General features: G+C 54.0%; 1 protein-coding gene across 4 annotated transcripts; it reads right to left on the reverse strand.

Moving 5' to 3' along the window:
- Positions 1-20815, reverse strand: LAT2 (linker for activation of T cells family member 2). Of its 4 annotated transcripts, none has more exons than XM_074593835.1 (13): positions 20729-20815; positions 12954-13059; positions 12263-12302; positions 10241-10284; positions 9281-9335; positions 8585-8628; positions 7561-7599; positions 6974-7004; positions 6781-6836; positions 4954-5019; positions 4057-4125; positions 3119-3191; positions 1-838 (listed from the first exon to the last, which is right to left on the reverse strand). In XM_074593835.1, exons 2-13 carry the CDS (start codon positions 13039-13041, stop codon positions 820-822), a joined length of 624 nt encoding a protein of 207 aa, XP_074449936.1. In that variant the 5' UTR covers positions 13042-13059; positions 20729-20815; the 3' UTR covers positions 1-819. The 4 variants fall into 4 exon arrangements, with proteins under 4 accessions (XP_074449936.1, XP_074449935.1, XP_074449939.1 ...); XM_074593834.1 differs by lacking the exon at positions 20729-20815 and adding an exon at positions 18261-18380; XM_074593838.1 differs by lacking the exon at positions 20729-20815 and adding an exon at positions 18261-18346 and having other exon boundaries at positions 3119-3234.
- Between the last annotated feature and the right edge of the window lie 426 nt (positions 20816-21241).

Raw genomic sequence — 21241 nt, forward strand, 5'->3', positions numbered from 1 at the left:
GGGAGGCTTTTCAACTTTAATAAATAAGTGGTACAACGGTGCCAGATCTGTGCATCAGGGCTCAAGAGACAAGGGTTACGTTTCAGGGCTGGTGTTCCCTGCGGCAATGCTGAAAGACTGGAGCAGTTTCCAAGGAGGCTGGCGGCTCTGGCTCGGACCTTCTCAGTTGCTGCGGGGTCTTTGTATCGTTACAAAATGGATACCGAAACCCAAGGAAAACCGCGATAGACAGATATTGTGAATTACAAGCTGTGGATAAGGTGCGGATTTAATCCTCTTTAGTCTTCAGCGTTTGTGAACAGGTTGGTATCTCATTTAGTTCCAGAGAACCGCTGCTGCTGTAAAAGCAACCTCTGCCTTCCCAGTTCCTCTCTTGTAGGAAACTGCTTCTGTCGAAGAGCATGAGATACAGAACATAATCCCTATGTCTTAATACCATCATGCACGAGTCACCCTGACAAATGAAGTAGCTGGCTGCATTACTGCTCAGCAATTTAAAGATTCATTTCGTGCTTGACAGGAGAAAACATTGCACAGACCGGCCACCCTCCCTCCAGCAGATGTGGAGGGAAGTGAGATGGGGTAACGAGCTTTCGGCTTGCCCCTGGTCGCTGCCGGGCAGAGCGCTTTCTCCAGTGCCGGGTTTGCAGTTGGACTTTGGTGGGACTTCAAGCAGAGCGTTTCTTCCTTTCAGCAGCACCCCTTCTACGTGGTCTTAGGCACCATTTCGAGAAGAGATCTCACGGGGGGATCGAAGCGCCCCCTCTCCCTGCGTGCCTGCTCGCTGGGTGCGCTCTTACAGCTCGGCATGGCACTTCTTCACACTTTATGCAGAATACTTGAAATAAGAGGGGAAAAAAAATAGTCAGTCCACCGACTTTTCATCCCTGCTTTCAACTTCTCAGCTCTGCTGCCTGTTACGTTTTCATTCCAGGGACAAGTAGCGAGGTACACTACAAAATGTCCATGTCCAAGCAGAAGCCCCCGCCGTGCTCCCGGACGGCGATCCCTGAGCAGAGCAGAGGGCTCAGAGGTGCCAGGAGCCCACGTTCACCCTCCCTTGGTGCAGAACTTGTGCTGGCATTTGTTGGCTGGACACGGGGATTTTGTAGCGTTACTCTGCTAGAAAAGGCTGTAACAGAGGCATCGTTACAATGGCAAAAAGCGCGTTGGCAATTTTAGTTGACTTGCAGAGCTGCCGGCGGCTATTTACACATACAGCCATGATGGCATTTTGCTGGGGCTTGCCAATGGAGGTTTTCCCAGAAAATCTGTATCACCAGTGCTTCGCAGGACAGCTATTCCTCCCTCTGACCCTCCCAGCATCATTTATCGCTGAGGCTGGATTTATGGTAGCCCCTATGCTGCTTCGATCACTGCTCTCCCCCAAATGAGGTGCGGTCATTACAGCAGCTTTGCTAAACGTTTTGGGCATTTCTGGGCCCTGATTGTTCCTGTCCCAGCTCCGAAGGCCGTGGGCACCCTCCCCGTTACAAGCGGCAAACAGGGCAGTCTGGTGTGCCCGGTGTCACTATCAGAGCAAAAAGCAGGCCACGCCGTGACTAATGCAGAAATGTAATCCCCTCCTCCTCAAAATTTCTCTGTGGAAGAGGAATAAGTGCAGAATTCCTTATAAAAGTTACCATTATGACACTTTTCATTTTTTCATGGATAGCCTGGCTTCCTTCCCTCCAGCTGCTTAGCCAACACAATGCCTGGCTACTCCATAAACACCTTCCGAAGAGAAGCAAGTTTCTCTGCAAAAACGCAAGTTTCTCCGCGACCCCATCTGAAGCAGCCCGTTTTCAGGCTATTCTCTTGGGTTGCTCCAGCTCAGGCACAGGGAGATGCCTGGCAGCGAGGTACCGCTCCCGGCAGAGGCTGGGGGTGGATGTCGGGTGTCCGAGGGCAGGGGAGATGCTCACCAGACTGAGCTGTATTTGCTGCCGGCTGGACCACCTGCGTGTGCTGTCGGGAAGCGACCTGCATGCCACCAGTGCCACACACTGAATCCTTGACCAAAAGCACAACCCGCCTCTGGAGCGGCTTCCCCGCCAGCACAGGCTTTGTGAGTCAGAGCAAACGCTGCCGGGACGGGCTGCTGAAGTTCAAAGCGAACGCTGCAACGTGGAGAAGAGGGTGACTGTGCTTTGCATGGTGGGGACGAGTCTTATGCACGGCTTCAGAAATACCCAATTTTTGGGACTGCCTGCCAGTGGTGTGCACAGTCTGGGGAATATAAACCCCTGTAACTGGAGCTGCCAGCCTGTGGCATAAGGACAATCCCGCTGGGTCTCTGCGGGGGCTCTGAGAGTAAAAACCCGACAAGGAAAGTGATACTGGTCCCAGTGCCTCTCCCAGCTGGAGCCCCAGTCCAGTCTGGAGCAGGCTGACCAGCACTACAAGCTCTCACCGGCGTGTAGAGAGACCACAGATCTATCCATTAGCACAGCAGTGATTTACTTTCCTCTTTCCCTTTCTCAGTGATCCACATCTGCCGAGAACTCAGCCAGCGTTTGCTGCAAGCTCTCTGCAAAGCCTCCGAGAGCCCGTTTTGAGCCGTAGCAGCTAATGCAGAACCTGTTGCTGCGTTTGGTGTAGCTGGGGCTGCTTTTCTTCCATACGTTAATTACCATGCATTTACCGACACTGCATTGTATCACCCACTGATTCAGTGTCATGCAGTTTTCCTGCAGCTCTCCGCAGGCGGTTTTTACCTTGAGTAATTCTGTATCACCAGCATCGGGTTGCTGCCAGTAGCGGGGCAGGCTACGGGATGGCAGCAGAGCAGGCAGGGCTGACGCCGCTCGGCCTCCAGGCTGCACAGACCGGGGGGTTTGGGGGCTCCCGGCTGCAGCACGCAGCAGCACCGACCGAAGCTGCTCTGAAGAGGTTTTGAGTTCCTGTTGGAGGATGGCGGCGCTGGGACGTGGGCTTTGACAAATTTGTCTCCATGGTCAGTGTTAAGTCAGTTCGGCATCAGCCAGAGCCACGGCACGGGACAGGCTGCCCCTGCTCCGGCTGGTGCCAGGGGAAAAGCTCCTGCCAAGCTCTCCTTGGCATAAACACAATCCTCCCACCCCTAAATAAACCCATCTACCCTTTGCTCTCTCTTTACCTTTGCTTTGACAGCGGGGCAGGGGCCGTGTTGACATAGTCTGGCTCATCGTCCGGGCTTTCCATCTGCAGAGCTGTGCGTGAGGACGGGAAGCACTGATGAGCAAGCGGCTTGATCTAAAAACACGTATGCGCCACAGACACACTGTGCATCCTGCCGATACTTAGCCTTCAGTGCCGACACGTTTTTGGGCTAAGAAACCTCAGAGCACAGCGTCAAGGTCTCCTTGAAGGGGCTTCAAAGTGGGCACAGCAAATTTGCAAACACTCTGCGAGCAGCGAGTGTGGATGGCTTTTCAGAGCCAAAAAAGACAGACTTAGATTTAATCTAGAGAGTGCGCAAACAGGATAACAAGAATCAGTTTGCTTAGGCAGCTTTCACACCAGAGACGGAAAGCTCTTAAATATATATGTATACATTCACCACTATCTCCCAGGCCAGACTACCCCCCGCGCTGCACAGGAAGCCACACGTTACATTAAACTCCTGCTTAAAGGTTAGCTTAAGAAATACGCAGCCCCGATCACTGCAGGAGAGCCGTCGGCTGACCCACTGGATATACCGCGCGGTTCTTTGTCGGGAGGGGATTACAAGGCCGAGCTTGCACCGGGGCAACTTCAAAATGTACGAGGATCTAAGACATGAAGAGCCCCATCCTCCTGTAGCGTCCCGTGGTCAGGGTTCAGGCACAGCCACCGATGTGGTGGCCTTTCAAGTACTAGAAACACCACGTCCCATCAGAGCAGCGTTCAATTACAAGTGTCTGTAGCATTTTGCACATCGCCTTAGATGTTTATCAGGGATGACTGGGGGGAAAAAATAACTCAAGACAGGGGCGATGGCTCCGTTGCCCTGAGCATGGTCTATACTGGTCTAGCGTGAAGGGCGCCCTGCCCACGAGCCCCATCCCTAAATATAAACAACTGCTGAGAACATACCTTCTGCGTGATAGAGTTTCCATGTGTGTATCGCCGGGCTGTTCTCGTAGTCTACAGCGTCATCTGTGACTAAGAAGAGTTCAGACAGGATGATGCGGAACAGCAAACGGACTAAAACCGGACCTTTGTGAAACCCCCCTCCTACCGCCGCTCCCCGGCCACCCCGTGCACGTGGCTGAGTTTCCAGCCGGGTGGCTGCCCTCCTGCCCCGGGTCTGCTGACGCTGTCGCATGGCTTTTCCAGCCCTGACCACGCGCCTGGATGTCTGCGGGCACCGACAGGGACCAGACTGGTCCCCGCTGCTCCTGCCTCCTCCAACCGCTCCGTACAAAGCCGGGCAGGAGCAGGGCAGGCTCTAGCAGTGCCGAGAGCCTTGTGTTAATTCTCTGAAGGAAACCAGCTTGACTTCCTATTTTGATTGCAACATCCCAGGACAGGAGCTGGAGGCCCTTAAGCAGACACTGTGGCCCAACACCATCCTCCAGCAGCTCACTGCCTGCAGCCTGCTTGGGCTGGATGGGGTGATGAACCCCCGCTGGGGGCTCGAACCACAGTCAATCTTGGCTGTAACAAGACTGAAAGACCTAGAGAAGCAGTGCAGACCCCAAAGGTCCTGAATTGCTGCAAGGATCTCCCAGTCAAAGCGATCAGCTGGGAGGTGAGCTCTCAGCCGGTGAGGTACCACTGCACGCATTGTCCTGCAGAAAGGGGAGATGCTCCACGTCTCCTCTGTGCCTGCGGCAGCCCCTGCACCCCGCTCCGCCGGCACGGAGCTGATGGGAAGAGCTGAGCCTGCACAGGAGGGGGGTTTCCCTCGGCTGAGCGGGTCACCGTCCCTCTCTGCGCTTCCAGGTACGTTTGTGCGACACGCACGGACCACGAGAGCAACACACCTACCCGGATCAGAGCCGTGAGACACTCCAATGATGACGTTTTGATAGGAATGGGAATCCTCCTCTTTCTCTGGCAGAGAGAAGAAAGAGGGGGGGAAAAGGGCTTAAGGGACCATAGGTGACCTGGGAAGATCCCTCAGCACCTGCTTCCCACAAAAAAATGCACATGACCTAAAAAAATCGTTATTTTCAGTGACTGCCTGTGCTGACCCAGGGATGGGGCATCCCCAGCGCAGTCGAACGGGGCCGTCGCTGCCCCACGGGAGCGCCGTCACTGACGCCATGGAGCGTTGGCCGAGCCTCTCCAGCCACGGCACCACCCACGGAGCTACCCGAGGGTGAAGAGCCAAGGGGACCGTGACTTTTCTTACGAATAGGAATAAAAGCCAGTAAGCATGATTACTCGCCCTGCAGCAGCCCCTCAGGCGAACGGGGGGTCCGGCTCTGGCAAGAGGCAAATGCCCAGCCGCCAGCTCACGGCGGCAGTCGGGAGCGGGTTGTCCTTCCCAGCGCGCATTAAGCTGCGGCTGCAGTGTCTTCTTGGGCTTATGCTCAGTTTCTGGGAAGGAACTGAGCCCCGGTCCCAGCACAACATCTGCCCAAGCCCAGTACACAAATCTATTAGCATCTAGAACCAAGATCTGCTTAAGAGAATGAAGAAAACCCGAGCTCTTTGTTCTGTTGCTGGTTATTTCAGCTCTGCGGACGGGCCGTCGAGCAGCTGAGCCACGCGAGGCCCTGTACTGCTAACCTCAGAACCCGCCGCCGCCAGCACCCGACACCCGGCAGCCGCTGCGCCCACGGCCCCTCAGCTGGAAAAGCTGGCGGAGCGCGCAAGCTGCTGCCCACCCCGCGTCGCCAGGGCTTCTCCAGAGCCTCGGCGAAGGGGAGAGGCACCGAGCCCAGCACATCCACCGATCCCAGCCCCCGGGGGCCAGGGCTGCGCTGCCCAGACCCGGGGCGGGAGGGGAGGGCAGGAGCCCTGCCAGCCACCCGGAGCAGCTCCGCAACAGCTACACACGCTGACACGGCCTCTAGGCAGCCCTCAGCCACGGGGAAAGCACTAAAACTAATAAGGGATAAAAAAAAAAAACCAAATTCATGTTAATACATTCAGGTTTCTCTTTCTTCCCTCACCCCCGCTTTTTTTTTTTTTTAAATAAGGTCGATTTTTTTGGCAAACAAGATATGTCTTCGCTTTTTTTTTTAATTTTTTTTTTCCTCCCCCCAGTCTCTTTAAATTAAAAAAAAAAAATAGGATTCACATTTTGAAATTCATTTTAGATAAAAATAGATTGATGTGTGAGTCAGCACAGAAAAATGCTGAGTACCCAGGGGAGTAAAAACGTTTCATAGATGCAATATTTGCCTCAAAAAGATGCATTTGAATGGAGCGGTGTATTTCATCCACCTTCATTCGCTAGGCTATAAACAAAGCACACAAAATATTTGAAGGTGTCCCTCTGTTAAAAGGCTTCTGGACAAGGACGTGCCCTTTCCCGCACATCTGGGCAGGACCCTGAGGGGCTGCAACCTCCACTCGCCCCAACCAGATGGGCTACAAGCAGGAAAATGCCCTCATTACCCAAGCAATGGATAATTCGCTGCTGCACAGAGATGAAACAAAGTAAGAACAAAGTGTTTTGTGCAATCGGAGCCGTGGATGAGTTTGGGCTGTCCTGATTATAGCCAAGGGATGGACTGATCGGGGCTTGGGCATCCCTTGACACACAGACCTAGGCAAGGAAAGCCTGGTGGGCTCCCTGGAGCCACGGGACAGCCGGGCTGGCAGCTGGAGAAGAAGCCCGTCTTGCTCGCGTGGAGACCTTACCGTTGGGTGGTGTGAAGAACCTGACACAGTTGTGGTAATCCAGAGATATGGGCTCCCTGCGAGAAGAAGAGCCACCATTAGCTCCTCCTGGCAGCCCATGGGCTTCCCAGACTGAGCTACAAAGAGCCAGGACCGCACTGGGACCAGTACGGCTCTGCTCGGTTGCGCCGGTGGGCGCCAACCAGCTACTTACACGTAGGCAGCGTCCCCTCGCAGGCAGTCCTCTGCAAGCACAAAGGGTTTGCCGTCAGCTCGCCATGCCATCGTAAACTCAAACCACCATCCCAAAGCACAGCCGGAGAAATTCCCCCAGCGTGGCTACAGCAGATGTCCCCGGCAGCCAGAAAGCCCTGGCACGGCCCCGGAGCCACCCCACGAGCAGAGCCGGGAGGATGGAGCCGGGGGAGGCAGCCCCCATCCACCCCCGGCCCTGAGAAAGCCGGGGCTCACCACTTCTCATGGACAGATCCTGCCAGCTGGCAGGGAGATCGGGAATATCCTCCCGCGTTTGGGAGAGGAGAGCACAGCCCCACACGCCAATAATCCTCTTAGGGCGAGCGCTGGCTCACGCTGCCCCGGGAGGGAGCCGGGGGCTCACAAGCATCCTGTCCCCCTCCGCTCTGGCCCTTAATCAGGTCAGCGCACGTCTGATAAAGCAATCGCTAAATTAACCAAGCCGGAGCTCCACCAGCTGCAGTCTTGTCTCCCATCCCCGGTAACCTCCCATCGCCCCCGCAGCCATCCCTCCCCACACCCCCGGCGTGCGGCCCCTGCATTTACCTGTCAGGAAATTCTGGTACCTGGGCTCGGTCCCGCTCCCTGGGGAAAGCAGAGGGGCACGTTACGCTCGGGCCCAGGGTGAGCCGTGGGGGCCGTCCGATGATGGGGCCACTGACTGTTTTGGCATCAGCAGCTCTGCCCTGCTCAGCTCTTTGCCAGGGGACATGGCTGCAAGGTCAGACACCCCGGGGCACCCCTGGGACAGCCAGGGATGATATTTTAAATAATCCGGCCCCGTGGCTCTAACCAGGACTGGTCAGCCATGGCAGCCTGAGCACTGGATTTTAAACTCAGACCCAGGCCAGTTCCCAAGAATATTAAGTACTCCACCCGGAGCACTGCCTCCAGCCCCGGGGCACCAACAGCAGGACACAGAGCTGTTGGAGCGGGGCCAGAGGAGGCCCCGGAGCTGCTGGGAGGGCTGGAGCCCCTCTGCTGGGAGGACAGGCTGAGAGAGCTGGGGGGGTTCAGCCTGGAGAAGAGAAGGCTCCGGGGAGACCTTCCAGCCCCTTCCAGGCCCTAAAGGAAGGTGAGCCCTTGGCCCAGGGTGCCCAGAGAAGCTGTGGCTGCCCCATCCCTGGAGGGGTTCAAGGCCAGGTTGGATGGGGCTTGGAGCAACCTGGGCTGGTGGGAGGTGTCCCTGCCCAGGGCAGGGGGTGGCACTGGGTAGGCTTCAAGGTCCCTTCCAACCCCAACCATTCCATGATTTTATGATGAAGTGTCACTGTGCAGACCAGCCACAAGCGTCGTGGGTAGGCGCTAATGACAGCAGTTAACTTTATCATCACCCAGCCAGTTTCCAGGATAACCCCCCCACCCTGCCCTGCCTGGGGTCCCAGCAGTGAGTAACCAGCCTCTCGAGGGCTGTCTTCCCAAAACCCGCAGGAGCTCCCAGCCGGCACCTACACAAACAAGTCGGGATTTGCAACACCCCCATTTATGAATTTTGTGGTAGGTGCTTGCCCCGTGGCTGCGAGGATGGAGCGAGCAGTGAACTGGTGCCCATGCTGGGGGAGATGCTCACCGTATCCAGCGCGGCGGGAGGCACCGAGCTCCTCGGTGGTTTTCCTGAAAGAGAGAAAAGGGAGCTAAAAGGCCAGGTCTGAGCAAACCCTACCAGTGGTTACAAACCACAGCAATGACTAAGCCAGAAGGACCATGCGTGAAACCTCCCCGTGAGTTTACACAGGAAACACATCAAGCAATGGGAAATTAAGGGTTTGGGGTCAAATCCCAAAATGGGAATAGCTATGCCTGAATATTGCTGCAGGGTTAATGTGGCTGTGTAGTTCTGGGGTGTTTTGGTGATGGAGAAAAGGGGATTCCTCGTGTCAAACTGCTTATAAACAAAGAATGGCCATTTCTTTTTCATGACGTACCTATTATGGACAGCCACGGCTCACGTCCTTGGGCTCAATTTAAACGCTTGCCAGTAGAATGCAGTCAGACTGAAGAAAATCCAGAAGTAGTCTAAAGCCAGTGTTGACCATGCAGAAATTAAGCAACCTGATCTAGTTGAAGATGTCCCTGCTCATCGCAGGGGGGTTGGACTAGATGACCTTTAGAGGTCCCGTCTGACCCAAACTATTGTGTGATTCTAAGCATACCCCAAGCCACATCTATAGGGTCCAGAACCCCATCCCAAACATTCACGTATGTTGGGTGACTCCATCCAACCTTGGCTCTACAGCTAGGTTTTGACAGGGTTTTTTTTACCTACCTTGCTATTGATAAGTTCGCAGTTTCCTTAATTTGATCCAGCCTTCGGGTTGCAGCTAGCACCAAGAACAAAATGAGATGTTAATGATTACGGCAGCAGCAGATATTTCAACGAGCACAGAGCATCCACCAGAGAGGATTCCCAGGTACTGGCAAGCATTTTTCTAATGCATCCCTAAACAGCTTCCAAATCATTCCTCAAAAGTACATAAGTGGCCAAAATGGGAAACAAATAAGAGGAAAAGCTGGTGTCTGTGCAGACCACAGAGCGAGCAAACACACAGCGGAGGAAGCTACAACCCCAGTCGCTGCTTTATTTCCTATTCTCCCCCAAACCCGCTTGATTCGGGAGCCTTTCCCACGCCCAGCACCCTTCCCTTCACACCGCGAGATGCCCCGGTAAGGTTGTGGGCTTTGGTCAGGTTGGGCTGAAGCAAAGGCTCGTAGGGGGGTTTGTGGGGCTGAGTCCGGCCCCAGGGAGAGGAGCGGCCCCGCAGAGCCCGTCTGCAGACGGTGACATTTAATACAGACCCCGTCAGCAGCTCGTTTCAGGATAAAAATCAAAAGGTCAGCGCCTAACCCAACTTGCCGCAGGAAGCAGCAAGAGGGCGATGATAAATGAGTCACTCCTATCGATTCGGGTTCACCCACACTGTTGTTTTCACAGGGCGAGCGGAGTTTGAAGAGCCCAAGCTCATGTGGGGTTGCATTTCAGTGACATTGCTTCGGTGATTTATTTTCAATGCAAAGGGAGATTTTTTCCTAGAGCTCAGAATTCGCATTGCTAGAAGCATTTAAGGTGGCTTTATAACTAAGTTGGTGCCACCAACTACGGTGGCAGTCTAATACAATTTCACAGCCTGGCTTCCAGGTGACCCTTTTACTTTTCCTTTCGCCCCATTCTGTGCATGCACGTCCCCCACCCCGCAACGCAGGAGCCCCGTGAAATGTTCATACTCACTGGAATGGGATCGAATCACCTCAAACCTCTGCTGGCTTTCGAGCCTGGAAAAAATAGAAGTACAATCTCAGCTGGATTTTGGGGTCTATGCCAGGGAAAACAGATGCCAGAGACCGCCCTGTTCGGTGGGCAGAGGGGGGAGAGCACAGCCCCCACGCTGGGCTTGGTGGAATGCCGAGGTGCCTCGCTCCGCGCGTCACGCAGGACCCACACGAGCTGGGACCAGTTTCACAGATGCCTCTTTGACTCTTTAAAGTCACGATGTGCTTATGGACCACTGGCAGAGCAGCCGACATCAGCTCAGGGAAGGACCCAGGGATGAGGAAAACATCATCTAGGATAATTCCTACTCTGACAAGTTATAGAATCATAGAAGTGTTACGGTTGGAAGGGACCTTTAAGATCATCGAGTCCAACCATCAACCCAGCACGGCCAAGTGACCACTGACCCACGTCCCTCAGCACCACGTCTGCCCGGCTTTTGAATACCCCTGGGGACGGTGACTCCACCGCTGCCCTGGGCAGTCTCTTCCGATGCTTGACAACCCTTTCTGTGCAGAAATTTCTGCTAATATCCATCCTAAACCTCCCCTGGCGCAACTCGAGGCCGTTTCCCCTTGTCCCATGGCCTGTTCCCTGGGAGAAGAGACCGACCCCCCCTGGCTGCCCCCTCCTTTTAGGGAGCTGTAGAGAGCGAGAAGGTCTCCCCTCAGCCTCCTCCAGGCTGAACACCCCCAGCGCCCTCAGCCGCTCCTCACCAGACTCGTGCTCTAGTGATGCAACGGTTAAGGCCAGAAGAGCATTTTCACCCACAAAAAACTGTGTGTTCACCCATGAAATGGCTTCAAACCCCACTGCTTCGCCTCCATTGCTGTCCCTGCCCCCCCAACATCCCTTAACATCAAACTGAAAAAAATAACGTACGTGATCAATGCTAAAAATAACACACGTGCCCAATAACCTCTTTACTTTTTAGTTAACAGGGGAGCTGCTCTTCAGAGCATGACAGGATTCAATGGCTCTTCCACTGCAGGTGCATACAGGCACTAATTAACTCTGATTTTGGGACACCAAAAGTGTCCCTTTCCCCCCCCCGACTTTTCATTCGTGTCACCCCCCATCCCAAGCCAGTATTCACGGCAAAGGGCTGGCTAGGAGACGAGGCGTCAGGCAAAGGACCTCACTGCAAAGTCTGCAAATATACAGAGTTAAACCACTTTGTTCACAAAAAGCCCAAACTAACCCAAAACAGATCTCAAAAAAGAGCACACAATACCACAAGTCTGAAGTCAAACTGCCCGACCCAGGTATAAATTTAAAGAAGTGGGGATGATTCGGCGCAAGCCCGCGGGGGCCGGAGCCCGGGCTCCTTGTCCATGGGGCTCCCGTGGCCCACACCAAAGCCCTTCCCCGGCGCCGGGCAAGCGGGGCAGGAGGAAAACCCCGACGCCACGCAGGCCTTCGCAGAGCACCTTTGTACCACGTTTGCCCCTATATCAAAGGTTACAAGCCAGCTTTTTTTTTTTTTAATATAATTTAGCTGTGGTTTGTCTGTTGCTGAAGGAAGTAGGGGGTGTGCGTGTGTGTACGGTGCGTTTCCTTCGCTGCCTGTGCCGTGGTCGGTGCTGGCTCTGGCACAGGGTCCCAAGCACCAGCCAAGGGCAGGGGCTCCTGTATGAAGTTCCCAACCTCTCCACCCCATCTCGGGGCACCACGGGACGGGATAAGGACTTGCCCTTCCAATTCTCCCAGACTTTTTTTTTCCCCCCAACTACTTAATGACTCACAGGCATCACAGTCAAAGCTTCAGTTTCATTTTGGATTATTCATTGTAAAGGCATTAACCCTTTCAGCAGTGCACTGGGCAGGGGGACACCACCCTGCACGCCCCATTCTGGGATTATTTTATTTTACAAAAACCCAGATTTCAGCTGTGGGGGACGGAGTGGGTCTGGCTCCGGCCAGGGTCTCACCCTGGGCGAGCTGTCTGGGGGAGAAACGCGATTGTGAAAGGCAACTTACGGGCTCCTCCGCTCACTCGGCTGCTTCTCTCGCTTGGAAGCTGGAAGACAAGGGGGAAAAAGAGCTCTCAGAAAAGGATGATTTGGGAGTTAATAAAACACATTCACAAAACTTCTTCAACTGGGAGCACCAGAGGACAGTGGAGGCAGCGAGCAGCAGTCGCGATAGGGTTTTATTTTTTTAAACCATGTCTAAAGTGTAGTAATTGTGTTAGCCACCACAAAGCAAGCAAGCCATTCCTGTCCCCAAAACCCACCCAGCGCTCAGAGGTGGGCTCGAAGCCCCACTGGGGTGCGTGCTCGCCCCATTCCCTCTGTATTTAACGTAACATGAGTACATCCCCCAGGCTCTCCTCCCGTGCCTCTGCAGGGTCTGTGCATGCAGAGATGCTCCTCCCGGGTGGAGCATCCCAAAGCCACCCACCACGGTGCCCATGGAGAAGGGCCTACAGCCCACGGGGCTGGGAAGCACCCCAGGGAAGGGGTTCTGCAGGGTCGGGGGTCCTTCCCCCCAGCCGCTCCGTGGCCACCCAGCAGAGACCCTTCCCGGCTCAACCTGCTGGGAGCACCCCCACCAGGGCAAAGCTCCCCGTGGCCGAGCAGGACCAAACCCGCCGGAGGGGACACCCCAGGAGGAAAGGGTCTGCCCGGTGCGACCCACCCAGCCCAGCCCAGCCCGGGAAGGACCTTACCGGAGAGCTGGCACTTGACGCAGAGGCTGATGGCGGCCCCGAGCAGCATCAGCGCGGCGGCCGCCCACAGCAGCTCCAGCTGCGCCATGGCCTGGCCGCGTCCAGCCTGAAACACAGCGGCGAGGGGAGCCCCTGAGCGCGGGGGCACGGGCGGGCTGAGCACCCGCCCCGCGGGGAGCTGGCACCCCCAGAGAGCTGGGGTTTGCTGAGGGTGCCGAAGAGACCGGGGGGTCACAGGGCTGTGGACGCGCTCCCAGCCCAGGAGGACCCGAGCAGACCCCGGCGCCCACCCCAGGGCCCACCCTCCGCGTCGCCGCGGGAGGGAGAGGAGGCTCACGGGGTTTCCCTCGGCACAAGGAGGAAAAAAAAACACCTGGATTTACCCACTCCCAACCCCGTAAACCACATTGCCATCATCAAACATCATAACAGATATTATTTTTTAATATTCAGAAGAGAGGGCAAGAAGGCAGGCGCTTTGAAATATTCAAGACCTTTGTACGAGGCACTTCGGCTACTTCCCTACAGTGCAGAATCACTTTAAATGTTAAATTCCACACACTTTTTCCTGCGTTGGGCTGGCTCAGACACCAGCTCTTCCCCTCCTTTCCACGACAGGCTCTTCCTCAAACAGCAGCTAACATTTTGTAATAATCGGCATGATTTGGCTTCACTTTCTTCCTTTAAAATACAAAACATCCTATAAATATCATGGAAAGCTGCCTGCTGGGACTGGGAAAGATTGTTTAGCTCATTCCTATTGCCCAGGGCCAGATTTTCTTTATTTACGGATTATTTTAATTTATTTTTGTTTTGCATAAACTTCTTTGGCCCCGAGGGATGGAGATGCTTCAACTTGCCAAAGGCCAGTACGTCGCTGCTCTGCCTGGCAGGAAGCTTTCCTGCCGCCTAACCTGAATCTCCCTTATTACGACTCATGACCGTACTGTATTGCTACAGCCACTGCGCGTGAAAAGTGAATTATATGTCTATAACATTAGTAACTAAAATAATTAGAAATCTTTAAACAAATATCAATAACATGATAGAGAACAGCAGCCTGATTCTGCCCTGCTCGGCACCTTCTGCCTCCACTTGTGTAAAGCGGAATCAATAACATTTCCCTGCCCAAAGTGGGAGCCGCCCCGACACCCTGCTCACACGGGAGAAAACCTGAAGGTCTCGCTGCAGCAGCTGAACCTCTCGGTGCCGAGCAAACACCCTCGCGCCCGTGTGGCCAAAGATGCCGGCGGGAGGTTTGGGTCCGGTTTGGCACTGGAGTCCCAGCGCTACACCAGTGTCCACTGCGATCGCCGGACGGGATGGGCTGCCCGGGGTTTGGTGCCAGCATCCTCTCGGCGGTGCCCAAACATGCTCTTGCCCCCCAAAAGGGGCCCTATAGCCGGCAGGACGTCGGCTTGGCTTCGAGACGTCTCTGCTGGTGGGCAAACCGGGGTTATTTCTACCCCCTTCGAGGCTGCCTGGGCTCCCAGGGACATGGCAGCTCCGCACTCGCTCCACGGTGGATCTGCTCTTTGCAGACCCCCCGGGGGCCCTTCCCTGGGATGAGTCGTTTTAGGTTAACGACATGTCCAGACCCCCAGGGATCCACCCCGGAGGGGCAGGACCAGCACCCTGCGACCAGCGTCCCCAGCCGGGAGGTCGGGGACGGAGCCTGGTCAAAACCACGTGGTTTCTCGCATCTCACATGTGGCATCTCACCATCCCCCCTGGAAACCATGAGCTGTGGATCATCCCTAAAGCATCGGCAAGGGGCAGCTAAGGGAAGCTGGCCCAAAGCTGGTGACCGAAATTCAGTATACAAAGGGCTGTAACATCGCTCGTTTGTGGGGTTTTTCGGTTATTGGTCTTTTCGGGGGGGGGGGGGGGGGGGTGGTGTTCTCCTCTTCCCCCCCCCTTTTTTTTTTTTTCTTTTTTTTTTTTTTAATCCCCCTTGCCCCCCCCTTATTTTTTTTCTTTTAAGTAAAGGCAGGGCAGAGCTGAAGGCACCTGACAGCACTGACCTAGTTTGTGCCTTTGTAGGACAGACCGACCGCTGTCTCCCTTCTAGACCCGGCTTTATTTCGGCAGCAACGCAGCACACCCGGGCTGCTCCCGAGCCCCTCGCGCACCAGCCACCCCAAGGGCGGTTATTTGCAGGGGCTGCGAGCTGGGCACCGCGCGTCCCATCCCCATCCCAGTGTTCCCAGCATCCCCCGGACACACCGAGTCACAACAGCAGCCCGGGGGGCATCGTTTGTGTTCACCACACACCCAGCTCCCTGGAAATCCCCTCTTTTGGTACAAAACCTCCTCTCGTAAGGAGCTGGCGGAGGAAGGGGATGAACAGATGCATGGCAAGCAGAAGGCTGGAGGCACTTACTCACAGCTGGCGGGATATAAATAAAATATCTGGAAGGCTGAACGTGCTTTCCCTGTTCTCCGCCCTGGGGAGATGGCGAGGAGGATAAATAGGCTGGAGCCACCGAGGGCTGTGATGAGCCCGTGGCGTACACGAAGGACGCACAGAGCAAATAACCCGCTGCTCAGCCCCACTTTCGGGATGCTGAATTCAAACACGGGGAAAAAACAGGTTCCCATCTGGTTCCAGCTCCTCAGGAGTAAAATTCATAGAGTGGCAAAATGCCCTCTTCTCTTTATACACTTCTCTGTTCTCCTTTTTTATGTGTTTATATATATAGGTTTCTTTTCCCCCTTTTCGTGCAGACAGAAGTTCCTCCTCGCAGGAGGAAGCCGACTCGGCCGCAGCATGTGCCTCCTGCAGCCCCGGCACCACGGCTCCGCGAAATCCCCCAGGAGAGAATCCCGAACGAGCGATTCCGGGGGCAGCGAGACGCTGGCGGCGGGAGGGAGCGGCGATGGCAGCAGCGCGGCCCCTCTCCTGCCAGGGGGAAGCTCCACGGCCCCAGTGGGGCTGCGCTTTTCACGGCCTCGGGTATTTTTAGCAGTGAAAGAAACAAGGGTGGTTTTTTTTTTAAATGGGAAGAATTAATGGACTTGCAAAAGATCATTTGCTCCGTACATGCTGGGTCGCATCAGCCCAGCGGCTGTGCGGAAGGTTTCTAGTCCTAAATTAAGGATTAAACCCAGTAATGGGGCTCAGCGTACACAGCCAAGGGACGAGAGGTTGTTTTACCAGGGGAGACTGAAAAGTCTCTCGCTTTTAGGTCTCCTAAAGCTGAGAGCGAGAGTACCTGGCCATTCACTGTCTATCTGTCCAAGAGAAACACCAAAGCGAGAAAAATTAAATTTAAATAATACAACACTGGCATAAAAATGAACAGTACAAGCTGGCCACACACAGGCTAGAAATAAAATCCCTAATGGATGGAAAGTCTGGAAGAACTTTCCAACAGCAGCGGAAGAGGCAGAAAGCTGCCTTAAGAACCCTTTAAGAGTACTTAAAACGTACTTAAACTTTTTGCTGAAAAACCAGGCGAATGAGGAACGCGTTGATGTGGCATCAGCGAAAGCGGCTGGTTTTCTGGCAGACCATTTCTGAAGTCCTTTTACCTCTGTCAAGCCCCCCCCCCCCGCCCAAGTTCACGCTGCAAGATAAAGACCGAAATCGCAGGTTTATGTCATGTATTCAACCTATGAATTAAAAAAAAATGCCCAAAAGGCAAATACAAACCAGTTTTCTCTCCCCTCCGGAGGGTTTTGTGGTCTGCACCAGTTTGCAATAAATTAAGGACTGGTTCAGACTGATTGAGTGAGTCACCGGCATGAAACATAAAGTGGAGAGTTTATTTAAAAACCTCGCCATATGAAATTTAGCACAGGGCCTTGTTGAACAGATGCAATATTCAGCCTGACTCGACGTCTCTAACATTTCTAAGAAAAGAAACACTACTTTCTGTTTGTCTACGTTGCACAGATTGCCGCAGAAAGTCCCGTCGCTTCAGAAATTCAAGTCTCAGACCAAGGAAGCTCCTGCGGTTGGAACCACTTCAAGAACCAGCGCTGAGCCTCCCGAAAAGCTCCTTCCCAGATGTCTGCACATCCCATTTCCCACCAGATTTTATGCCGGTGTAACTTTTCTGAGGAAAGCCGCTACAGCATAGATGCAGTGTGGTTTGGGACAGCTATTCGTGCTCTGTTTCATGGCAGGGGAGCAGCAGATGCATTTTGGTAGAACACGGGACAAGAGGGAAAATTGGAATTGATAAGTCAACCTCAAGATAAATTATTCATTTTGTAAAATGCCTTAAAAAAACCCCAAACCCTCAGGTCGAAAATCACAACAAGCATGGCAGCATAGGGAGGTAATTCACAGAAACATCTTATATTTGTCCTTAATCTCCCCTGTCTCAGGCAGCAGCAAAGACATGCCCCATCCTTCGCCGGCGCCGAGGAGTCCAGGGGGACGCCACATTCGGAACTGCAGATAGAGGCAACGCGCACGTATGTAACCAAGTGTTCCTATTACTCCAGAGCAATGAAAACGAGCCAATGTCACACTAGATTATCCTATAATTACCCTGTTTTGCTAAAGCATCTACCTCATGGCCCATATTACACCGAACATTGATCACAAGAGAAAACCGATGCGAAGACAAAGCACTTTTCTACCTAGGAGTGGTAACCACAAGCACTTGTACGCAGTAAAATAAATATATTCATATACACGATGCCAGTCAGCCCTGAAACCAATGGAAAATCCCAAAAGTGTAGTTAAAGTCAGCTATTTCGTCAGACTGGCCTTTGGAGGGGGAAACAGCATGGGCTGCAGCACTCCCAGAAGCTACGGGCAGGAGCCAGAAGCGGGACCGAATGGATTTGGGATGAAGCAGGACCGAATGGACGGATTTGGGATGAGGGCAGCTCAGCTCAGCTCAGCCTGAACCTTCCAGAATTTTTTTTGTAGATGTGAATGCAGAAATAATGTAATTTTAAAAAAAGCCATGCCGCCATCAGCAGGTGGGGTGGGGAGATGAAAGGAGCGGTATTGTAAAACGGGCCATCCGGGCTGTACGGGACAGACTCTGCCCTTGGGTCCCGAGGGGGGCAAGTGCTGCTGAGAAGGGATATTTGGGAATTTTCATACCTCAGAGCTCGTCAGGTGACGGCCGTAAGCAGCGGCGAGGAGCAACCTCCCGTGTTGCTTTTCAGAGGGGTTTTGCAGGGATGACCTTGAACCCTCCTGAAAAGGGTCACCGAGATCTAACCTCGGATCTCTGAGCCCGCCGAAATCAGTGGGACACCCCACCTGCCCCAAAGCCTTCAGAGGAGCCCCGGGCACCTTTCCGTCCCCATCCCTCCCTCCCTCTCCCTCTCCCACCTCACCGCAGCCTCAGCCGCTCTCCCCCGTCCGTCCCATCTCCTCCTGCCTCTCGCGGCCGCAGCCACCAGCGCTGGAGCCGGTTCCTCCGGGGCCCGTCAGCCAGTTTCTGGTTTCCTGTCATCATCTGAATCACTAACCCCAACATCCGCCGCCCGGCCGGTCAGCGCCCCGCCGCCTCACGAGGGGGACCCGCCACGCTGCTCGCACGGACCCAGCCCCGCAGCCTCCGGGTTCCTCTGCCGCGGGGAGAGGAAGATGCTGGGGCAGCGAGGGACCGCGCAGGCCACCACACTCCCTCCCCGAGCAGCCCTTGCTTCAAGGTTCAGACGGGGCCCCCAGAAAGTTCAGGTTTCCTTTTAGCAAAGAGCCTTCGCAGGATTTAACACCACACACTGGCAAAACTCATAGCAGATAATGCAAATAGCAAGTCCTCTCTTAGTTCGGGTTGTTTTGGTTTTTTCGTTTGTGTTGGTTTGGGTTTTTTTCAAAAAAGATGATGTCAAGCCTCAAAAAGGCAGCAAAGAGCCTGAGGTCACCATTGCTAACAGCCAAACCTGCAGCTCTTGTCCAGAGCTGTGAGAATAAAGCTATTTCTGTAAGAATAAAACTATTTCTCATGCTTCAGCGGTCGCAGTTTGCGGACATCAGGCATAATTTCACTGAAGTCTTTACAAAAAAAATTATAAAACTTAGTAGCTCGTTGATGTTTTTGGTGCTTGACTAGATAAGGAGGGTTTATGAATTACTGGGAGTTTATCCCCGGCTTCGAGCTCTGTTGCAGCACATGGAATTCGTGTCCTGCCGCAGGACCAGGACGGCCAGCGGGCACGCACAGCAGCCCGGTACGGTTGTAGCTACCGGAGTGCGACAGCCAGCCGGGCACACGCTTTGCTGCCGCAAACTAAACAATGTTTCATGCTGCCTCCCACCAAGGCTCTATAACACCTCTCTCACATACGGCCATGTAAATTATTCCCTAAAGGGGAATTTTTTTTATATTTAAATTAGGGCACTCTCAAGCCGCCACAACCAGTCATCTACGTCCATCTCTCTCCACGACAGAAGGCGACTCTTCTATCACAAAAATAATAAAACAGCCAACTGTTTACAGCTGTTGCAACTCCAGGATGGGGACTTTGCGACCAAGCTCTCAGAGGAAACTTTGCTTCGATAAGGTAGTTAACCACCGTACGGGCAAACACATCTAGACTTTCTCTCTCCCAGTTCTAACCTGAGATGCAAAAATAATTGCTCGCCTGCACCTCTCGGAGCCGTTCCCACAGGAAATCTGGGTACAGAAGCCTATCTTGAGATCAGCAGATATAATCTGAACCAAAGACCAGAAGAGAGACACCCAGCTTTGAATCGCTCGCACAGTTTCTGGCTGGCCTCTCTGTGCGGAATGCTACAGAGCGCAAAACGCTTTTCTGACTGCTGAAACAGTTGCTACAAAATCAGCATTTCTAGCAGAGGTCTTAGCTAGGAAGTAGTTTATTAGGGGCTTTCTAGCAGGTTTTTTGTGAATTTAAACACAAGCTGATAACAGAAGTTTTACAAAAGAGTTCTTTACAGCACAACTGATGCTGTCAATATACGCTGGAGACGATTACGGTTTCTTTCACATCAGAAATCTCTTTCACTAGGAACAGCCGCTGCTAAAAGGGCACCACGCATTTGCCTACAGGTTCCCTGGTGGGTCTCACAGCTTCAGAGATGACTCAGTGCCGCGGCACGGACGTTACCACGGTTGGCAGGGGCTGCAGCGGAGGCACCTCCTGTCTGTCGCCCCGTGGCCTCCTGGACGGCGGCAGGTGACTGCGCGGCTGCTCTAGAGCAGTGGAGGCTCCTGCCGTGCCCGGGGAGCAGCACTGGGGTCACCCCCGAGTGCTACAGCAGCTCTTGGGCAGAGCCGTGTCCTTGCAAGACATCAGTCCTCTAGAGAGATCAACCACCCCAATTTCTAACTTTGATGAGAAGGTAACTACCGCAGTAACACAGACAGGGGTACAGACACCACCTCCCTCCTTCGGATCCCTCAGGAGAAGGGCTGGACGTAGAGGTTTGGATGAGAGCCCTCACTCCGAGCACCTACCAACGCAGCCATGAGCTCTGCTCTGCGCGAGGCCAGACGGACCCCTCCCTCTGCACAGGCAGTAACCCCCCAGACACCAAACCCAGCTCCTCACACCAGGCTTTGTCCACCCTCTCCCCACTGTGACCCCCGTGCCTCATCCAGACCTGCTGCTAGAAACCATTTCTGGCCAGATAAAAGGTCAAAGACAGAGAAGCATCACGCTTTTATCCACTGCGATAACTTATATAAAACGCCACATTACATTTTCACCTTTCCACGTCCATTTCAAAGCTTACCCATTTCAGCTTGGCTTTGTTCCACCCCCCCAACCACACAGCATTTACTCCCTCAGTCAGTTTTAACAGCTAACCAAACCCTCTTTTTTTCTTTTTTCACCTTTTGATACGTAGCCAACCGGCTGTGGAATGCTCCCTTCAGGCCCGCAGATGTTGTGACACCAGCTCCCCCCCTGCCCAGCTCACCTGCTGGGGCTGGGAGACACAACGCCCCGGGGACCCCTTTACATCCCTTCCGATACAGGTGGGGTCTGCTCAGAGACCAGCTGCTTCTGCTGCCACCAGGTGCTGTGACTAACGCACATCAGAAATTCTCAGTGAAAGGACAATTAGCGATCAGTGTATCAGCTACACCTGACCGTTCTAAAGAAACAGACCCGGTACTGAACATTTTGAAGAATGGTTTCCGAGCTCCAACGGGCTCCTTCTGCCATAGCTCAAGAGCTTTGGGAGTCAAGCCTTGCCTGCTCTGCAGGAGACCAGCCTTCAAATCCCCCTTGCTCTGGGACCAGGATAAGCACACACCTCAGCCCAACCGCTAATTATTTGCTCTGCCAAATTTTCACGGCAGCTTTAATGAAAGCCGCATCTCGGAGGCAACATTCTGACCCGC

Source organism: Larus michahellis, chromosome 7 (assembly GCF_964199755.1).
Source record: "Larus michahellis chromosome 7, bLarMic1.1, whole genome shotgun sequence".
Taxonomy (NCBI): Eukaryota; Metazoa; Chordata; class Aves; order Charadriiformes; family Laridae; genus Larus; species Larus michahellis.